This window comes from Brachionichthys hirsutus, chromosome 17 (assembly GCF_040956055.1).
Source record: "Brachionichthys hirsutus isolate HB-005 chromosome 17, CSIRO-AGI_Bhir_v1, whole genome shotgun sequence".
NCBI lineage: Eukaryota > Metazoa > Chordata > Actinopteri > Lophiiformes > Brachionichthyidae > Brachionichthys > Brachionichthys hirsutus.
Window position 1 is genome coordinate 1,385,346 of NC_090913.1, and position 7,500 is coordinate 1,392,845.

The 7,500-nt window shown below is 55.9% G+C and overlaps 2 protein-coding genes across 2 annotated transcripts in view; one reads left to right on the forward strand and one right to left on the reverse strand.

The window, feature by feature from the left end:
• The window catches only part of dcaf15 (DDB1 and CUL4 associated factor 15), a 6,931-nt gene extending 4,053 nt beyond the window's left edge, over window positions 1-2,878 (forward strand). The window contains 7 exon segments of the mRNA XM_068751015.1: window positions 95-649; window positions 732-823; window positions 1,067-1,189; window positions 1,326-1,408; window positions 1,487-1,591; window positions 1,777-1,892; window positions 2,491-2,878. Of these exon segments, the coding sequence (XP_068607116.1) occupies window positions 95-649; window positions 732-823; window positions 1,067-1,189; window positions 1,326-1,408; window positions 1,487-1,591; window positions 1,777-1,892; window positions 2,491-2,546 (1,130 nt within the window). The 3' untranslated portion in view covers window positions 2,547-2,878.
• A 600-nt stretch (window positions 2,879-3,478) lies between these two features.
• The window catches only part of LOC137906456 (MHC class II regulatory factor RFX1-like), a 7,414-nt gene continuing 3,392 nt past the window's right edge, over window positions 3,479-7,500 (reverse strand). The window contains exons 4-19 of the mRNA XM_068750726.1: window positions 7,430-7,500; window positions 7,261-7,356; window positions 6,803-6,873; window positions 6,430-6,679; window positions 6,167-6,348; window positions 5,956-6,075; window positions 5,790-5,893; window positions 5,594-5,712; window positions 5,385-5,492; window positions 5,157-5,304; window positions 4,968-5,065; window positions 4,685-4,834; window positions 4,398-4,609; window positions 4,158-4,311; window positions 4,038-4,083; window positions 3,479-3,969 (exon numbers count right to left, since the gene is read on the reverse strand). The exon at window positions 7,430-7,500 is cut by the window's right edge and continues 27 nt beyond it. Coding sequence (XP_068606827.1) covers window positions 3,806-3,969; window positions 4,038-4,083; window positions 4,158-4,311; window positions 4,398-4,609; window positions 4,685-4,834; window positions 4,968-5,065; window positions 5,157-5,304; window positions 5,385-5,492; window positions 5,594-5,712; window positions 5,790-5,893; window positions 5,956-6,075; window positions 6,167-6,348; window positions 6,430-6,679; window positions 6,803-6,873; window positions 7,261-7,356; window positions 7,430-7,500 — 2,093 coding nt within the window. The 3' untranslated portion in view covers window positions 3,479-3,805. The remainder of the gene's footprint in view (window positions 3,970-4,037; window positions 4,084-4,157; window positions 4,312-4,397; window positions 4,610-4,684; window positions 4,835-4,967; window positions 5,066-5,156; window positions 5,305-5,384; window positions 5,493-5,593; window positions 5,713-5,789; window positions 5,894-5,955; window positions 6,076-6,166; window positions 6,349-6,429; window positions 6,680-6,802; window positions 6,874-7,260; window positions 7,357-7,429) is intronic.

Below are 7,500 nucleotides of genomic sequence, written 5' to 3' on the forward strand. Positions count from 1 at the left end.
GATGCTGGGATCAGCGGCGCCGGCGTCAATGAACGGCTGTGGATGAACCCGATGGCAGCGCCCGGTGTTTAGATCCCTCTCCCCTGTCTTGCAGGTAAACAGGGTCAGTCATCGCAGATCCTCTACACCAAAGGAGCAGCTCCGTCAGGTCAAGCCTCCGCTGTGTCTTCGTCCGACTCCGTGGCCTCCTCTTCCTCTCTACCTCAGGGATCTCCCGAAGCGACTCGACCAGCTCCTATTCCCTCCTCCCCTGGACAGTCTGAAGCAGCAGTGCGAGCCCGGGAGTTTGCAGCTGACCTTTTCAGGCGGGCCCACGGAGGAGGAGGAGCAGGAGGAGGAGCTACAGGCCAGGCAGAAAGGACAATAGCTGATGATGATAACGAAAAGGAGGCGAGACAGATACCAGCAGACAAAGAAGTTAATGTCGAGGGCAGGAGGGAGGAGGCGAGGCGGACTAGTTTACCACAAACCTCAGCCCCGCTTGGGAGCTCGGGGCTGCTGCAGTGCCCCGAACAAGTGATGTCTAACGCCTCCTCTTCCCCATCACCTTCATCCCAGGAGGCCGTCACAGGGGAACCTGGATATGTCAACTATTCACACCTGCACTATTGCCTCCAACAGCCGGGGGCAGCAGAGCAGAACGCAGGAGGTGGGAGGAAGAGGGTTAGGGTTAGACAGGAAGACATTTGAAAACATCTTGGATGCATTTTTCTTCTGTTATATCTCTGCAGGTTATGAAGATGATAAAGTTCAGCTACCATTCAATGTCACTGACCTTAAAGGGCGGAGCCTGCAGCTGGTGACGGGGCCGCACGCTGGGCAGGTGTGTGTTTGGAACCATTCTGGTTTGAGGGCTTAGTTTATCAGAAGTGGGATCGAAGCCCTTTCGTGTTCTGAAACGGATCCAGAGACCGACGGCCGGCGCTGCTGTTCATTTTACACAGTTTAATAAAATAGAGTCGGATCTCAGCTGAATCACGTTCATCATGTCACTAAATGTAAAGTCGCGTTAGCTTGTTAGCTGGTTAGCATGTTAGCACACGCTGACCCCGGCTCCGTCCTGCAGAGCCTGTGTGTCGAGCAGCTGACGCTAGACTTCGAGTATCTCATCAGCGAGGTGATCAGGAGTGATGCTGCCTGGGCCCCCCAGTTCTCCTCCGTCAGTGACTATGATGTTGTGATCCTCGAGGTCAGCACGCACACGCACGCACACACACGCGCACACACACACACACGCACACGAGGTCAATGATCATTGGACAGCTTTCTGCTGTCTGTACTGTTTGTCCCTGTGGAAAACTAAATCATGTCTGACCTGCATCAAGGTGTGTCCTGAAACCAGCGCAGTGATGATCAACATCGGCTTGCTGCTGCTGGCCTTCTCCACCTCCGACGAGGAACACTACAGGTACCGGTGCATCCGGTTCCGTTCGGCCCGGTGTCTGCCGCCGTCTCTGCTGCTAAACCGGCTCCGTCTTTGTCCCAGGCCCAACACGTACCACTCCAACCTGCGGGTCAGCTGGGACCTAAACACAGGGGTGTGCTGCACCGTGGGAGTCGGTGACCTCGTAGAGGTCAGAGGTCAAACCAGGTGAGGGATCTAATCGGTGCCATTGTTTTTTTGTGTTTCCATGGAAATGTTCTGAAGGTTGTCGGACAGTCATGTTGTCCAGAACATCCCAAAAATATTGTGCATGCTTTGGGCTCACCGGAGGGTGTGTCAGTGTTGTGGGCGTGGTCTTCAGGTGTGACGGAGGTGTTTCTCTCTCCTGTCAGTGGGAGTGTCTGGAGTTCCTACAGGAAGTCCTGCGTGAACACGGTGATGAAGTGGTTGGTTCCTGAGAGCGGCGCCCGCTACATTAATCGCATGACCAACGAGGCGCTACACAAAGGTGAGCGCGTGAGGAGCGTTTAGCGTCCTGACGTCCCCCGGAGACCCCCCAGGAGAGGAGAGGGCTGCACAGGAAGTCGCACTCCCCCCGTCCTAACCACAAACTGGCCCAATAGTGCAGAACTGAGTTCACTTCCTGATTGGATGTGGTTTGGTCGTCATGGTGATTAAAAATACTGCTACAGATTCACTTTGGAGACCTGAGTAGTTGAATAAAGAGATAAAGCGGCGCTTTGTTCTCAGTCCGGTCTGAAAGCTCGTGTGTAACGCTTAACTGGACCGGCTGCGCTGCTCTCTGGACTTCGGGCCGTCGTGGCGCCATCACAGCAGGAAAGCAGGCGGTAAATAATCAATGGTTCCGATCGGTTGATCGGTGGGTCAGCAGTAGCGCCGTTCCCACTTACACAACTGAAGCACGGGAGTGAATGATAAAGATGCGGAATGAACACCCTTCAGCTGCTACTGCTGCGTTACTGCCACGTTGCCATGGCAGCGGTGCTTCCTATTGGGTCACGTCTTCATGTCAGCCGGTTTGGGCTTTTTTTTGCAGCGGTGCCATCTCTGACTCAGACTCTATCTCTATCTCGTCTCACCTGCAGGCTCCTCCCTCCAGGTGTTGGCAGACAGCGATCGCTGTACCTGGATCGTATTATGAAGGGAGAAGGCGCCACCAGGCATCCCCGCCCACCTGACCCTGAGCAGCTCGCACATGACCCGATGAAGTTCTGTTATGTGTACGGCGAGGAACTGATCCGGGATCCGTTGTAGTTTGAGTGCAGTATGCACCTGTGTGATGTTTCCATGGTAATGTTCAGTGAATAAATGTGTGTGCACCGTTAACATCTGAAGATGTGCTGGTTCAGTGTTGGGTCGCATGGCCTGACCCGGTTCCTTCCCGAGTTCTGATTTATTCTGGTTTATCTGCTGGATGGCGTCGCCTGTCAGCTGATGGTTGTTTACTGATGTAAGACGGACAATTGTTATTGTGAAAATAAACATTTTGTACATCTGTTTCATGGTCCTAACTGGATCTACACCGTCCACATGGTGATCTGGATCAGCACCAGAAGGTTCTAGATTGTTCTTGGTATCTTTATACACCAACCACGAAAGTGAAAAGTGAATCAGAGACTATGTGAACCCATAAAAGGGTTTAATGTTAAAATGTAATATTTATCATTGTGGATCAGGTCCGGATGAAATTTGGTGGTGAGGTCCAGACCCCCCACCCCCACCCTGCATTACTGAAATTCCATAAACGGTCAAAAATCAACCGAGATGTTGAACAAATGTTGAAGATCCATTCACTGCAGTGTTACTGAAAACTTCAATCTGATCCCTAATCCAGGACCTCTTCTGGATTGTTACCAAAAACGGAATCTGCTCCTGACCATTTCATGAAGATCCATCCAGAAAGCTTTTAGCTAGCTAGCTAACAGACAAGCTTAAAGCTTCATCACTTGTCATGGTGCTGGTTCATCATACATCCCATAATGGCCGAACCACATCCGGATAGTTTGGAGCTACAAATTGATCCCGCCTTCCTCTCGGCTCATTGATTTCACGACACAGAACTTCACAAGACCTTCATTTATTTACTGATAACAGCGAACGGGACGTCCCGATCTCTGAAAGGCACCGGGCAGAACCACGAAGGAAATACATCAAAGCATGGCGTCTGGTAACAACAGGGTTCACTGCATAGTCACTGAGCAGGTGAGCTCACCTGTCCTCCAATCACAGCAGGGATTCAGCCGCGGGAGGGGGAAGGCACAGAGGACACACAACAAACACTCAAAGCTTCTGTTTCCAGCTCAAACACGGGACGACGTGTGTGTGTGTGTGCGTGCGTGTGCGTGCGTGTGTGTGTGTGTGTGCGTGTGTGTGTGTGTGCGTGCGTGTGTGTGTGTGAGACTAAGACGTGTCGTGTGTCCCAGTCAAAGTGTGTGTGTTTAAACTGGTTCTGGGCTGTTTGGCTGGCGGCTCCTCGTCGTGGACGGCGCTCAGAGAGCTGGACTGCAGCACCAGATTCACGGTCTCATCTTCGCTCTCCTCTTCCTCATCCTCCTCCTCTTCGTCTGGTGGACAGACACGGCATTAGTGTTGTGATGAGCAGCGCTTTGTAGGAGAACCGCACTGGCCTTACCTTTCTCCGGGTCTGCAGAGATGTGGTTCTTGGAGGCGCTGGCAAACTGCAAACACAGAACGGACCGTTAGAACGTCTGTCGGAGCGGAACCTCCGTGAGCGGAACGGGCAGACACCTACCTCCCCCATTACCGCCACAGGAGTCACCCCTTTGGCCCGGGCCACCCTGTGCTCGATCAGGTAGTACATGTACTCATCATACAGCAGGCGGATCAGGTGGAACGAGCCAAAACTGGCAGCACTGCGCAGAGTCAGGTCCCGGATCACCATAGAACTAAAGGAAAGGACAAGACAGGGTCCAGAGGAAGATCTGCACCACAAAGCCAAACAGACGTGGTCCGCCTCTCCTCTTGAGCTCACCTATAGAAGGACCAGTTGAGCAGGAACACCTTTGCAGCCTTCGGCAGGGAGGCGGGGCTTGAGTCGTAAGGCTTCAGCGCCTGAGAGACGACCCCTTCCAGCCAGGAGGCCCACTGCTCCAGAGAGTTCTGCTGCTGCAGGGTCATCTTAAAGTCCTGCTCCAGCCGCTGGACCACGCGGTCCTCACACTGACACACCCACGACGCCTGCTCCTGGGGAGACGCGCGTCACCGGGGTCAGAAGTCTGATCCGGGTTAGCTCCAAGGCGGATCTAAAGGAATGCAAACCTGTACGTTGGTGAAATCAACCCGGTTGAGGTCTGAAAGCATCTGGTGGATCTGGGCTGAGTTCTGGAGGACGGCGCGGGCCGCCTGAGCCAGGTGGTTCAGGCTGGTGTAGCGACGCAGCGTCTGGGAGAAGGAACCGACACACACCACCTGCAAGGAGAGGAGGAGGAGCCACGATCAGGAAGGAGGCCCCATTCAGAACCAAAACCCATCTCCGGTTGTCCAATCACAGGAAGACGATGTAAGCCAGAGCCCGCCCAATATAAGTTGAACCGGATCGCACCTTTATCCGAACCATCTCCTCTGGAATGTTCATCATGGCCCCCGTCAGCCAGTTCTCCAGACTCTTAGCAAAGTTCCGGATGGCCTGAGTTAAGGCACCTGCAGTGACGACACAAGGAGGGTTATATCAGGCGTGCCCCCCCCCCCCCCCCCCCCCCACCGTGCCAGACCGGGTTGGGGTTAGACTTACTGGGGATGGGTCTCAGTACATCAGGGATGAGCATCTCCACCAGAGTCTGGTACAGCAGGTTGTCACACGCTTTGGTCCAGCGCACCACCGGCTCGTACTGACACAGCAGCACCAGGCAGGACTTGGGAAGACGCTTCTCAGACTCGTCCTGCCTGCGGAGACAAGACGCCCGTCAGTCCCAGCTGCAGGCGAGAGACACTTCGTCCAGCAGGCTGGGTGGAGTCGGACATACAGGCGGAGAGAGTCCGTCTCAGAGCTCTGGCTGAACCTCCAGAAGGATTTCCACAGCGTCTCCACCAGCGTGAACTGCAGGTTGACCATCACGTCCAGGATGGCCTGAAGGGGTTAAACACAATGGCGTGTTTTATTACACATTCCTGAACAGAAGAACTTCACGCTGGATTTGAATGAAGTCAGAGGCTGTGCGGGACGCCCACCTCACAGTGTTCTCGGTAGAACGCCTGGAAGGCCTTCAGGTGTTCTGGAAGGATTCCATCGGGCAGGACGTCATCCTGCAGGTCCATGTGCACGAAGTCTGGCAGCGGCCGGGACGCCTCTGGGTGCAGCAGACAAACGGGAGGCCTCGCTCCGTGAAAGCGCCGGGAGACGGCGTGCTGTGCAGGTGAGGCTCACCTAGAAACTGCTGATACTGTTGCACCTGCGCTGAGATGTCACCGAGCGCCGTCGCGCCGGCGGTCCCGTTGGTGATCCCGGGGGTCTTCTGAACCAGCTTCATCCTGCGGGAACACCTTTTACAAGCCCCGCCCACCTGTGGCACACCTGGACGGCTGTTTTTCACCTGTGTTTCTGGGCGAAGGGCTGCTGCCGCATCGCCATGTGCTGCTGTTCATCCATCAGTCGGAGCAAAGGAGAGCTGGACTTGATCCTCAGGCCGTAGTAGTGGTACTTAGAGTTCCCCCTGGAACGGAGCAGGGCGGGGCGGTGAGCGCTGCAGGGTGTGCGCGTGCGTGCGCGTGCGTGCGTGTGCGTGTGCGTGTGCGTGCGGGTACCTGGTCCCGAGTCTCCGGGTGCGTAGCCCCATGAAAACAGACCGGATGAGTTTCCCGAAGGAAGCGGCGTTGACGGGCTCCAGCTTCTGCTCCTGGCAGTGCAGCAGGTAGTGGTAGTAGAGGGTGCAGCGGGGCAGACTCACCCCCTCAGCCCCCTCATAGTTCTCACACAGCCACTGCACCTGCGGCAGGTGAACGCCCCCCCCCCCCCCCGTTAGACTCAAAGCGCGGCTCACTATTTCACTCCGCGTGCGCGTACTCACGGTCGCAGGCGGGGCACGGGAGTTAGGGTTGACGTAACTCTGCCCTCCCCCACTCGCTGCCGCCGCTCCTCCTGCTAACACATACCCCCCCGGGACGACGTAGCCCCCTCCACCTGCAGCGGCTCCCCCGCTGCTCGCTCCTGCGGTTGCCACAGAAACGGGCTGCGAGGCCTCGTAGTAGGTGGAGGAGGAGGCAGGGGGGGTCTGGGAGTACAGGGGCGAGTCGGGGAAAGGGTAGGTGCTTGAGCGACTGGACCACAGACGACACGCACACACACACACACACACACACACAGAGGCACAAATACACAACAGGTACAGCCTTGTGTCCAGGAAGTCGTGCGCGGATATGACACGGTTCCGCGCTACTCACATGGCGGATGTGGGGAATGCCCCGCCTCCGGCGCCATCCACGTACACCTGGTCAGAATACACATGCTCCACCTGCCCAAACAAGTCGACACAACGACACACCTGACGTTTCTACGGCGATCACTCTAGCAGACAGCAGACGTCTGAAACCCGTTGGACGGCCCACATCCCGGCGGTCCTACGTAGAGGCGACGCCTCTCAACCTCACCTGTTCAGTCGTCCCGGAAACGCTGTCCCTGCAGAAGCCGCCTAACGGCCGTCGCACTGGACGCAGTAGTTTAGTTTCCTCGATACACAAAGCGCGCTCTCTTTCAGAGCTACCCTTCCTTTCTCTTTCTGGTAATTGTCGAGCTTTATATTTTATTCCTGGCGGGGACTCATTTGATCCCGCTCGTCTCTCTTCGGCTGAATGTGTTGTTGTGCCTCCCGTGACCGGACGCTGCTGCTGCGTCTGCTCACCTCCAGGTTGAGGTGCACCGGCTGTGACTGCAGGCTGTTGATGTGGCCGCTCTGAACCCTCTTGGTTGCCTGGGAGACCGCCTGTAACACTGACCTCTGCTGGCGAGGGAAGGGTTAGGGTCAGGGTTAGCTCGAGGAAACGTGTCCGTGTGGTTGGCGTTCATCTTACCTGCTGGCTGGTCTGCACCGGTTGGACCACCTGAGTGGGAACACCTGGAGCAGGTGGGCTGGAGTCGGACA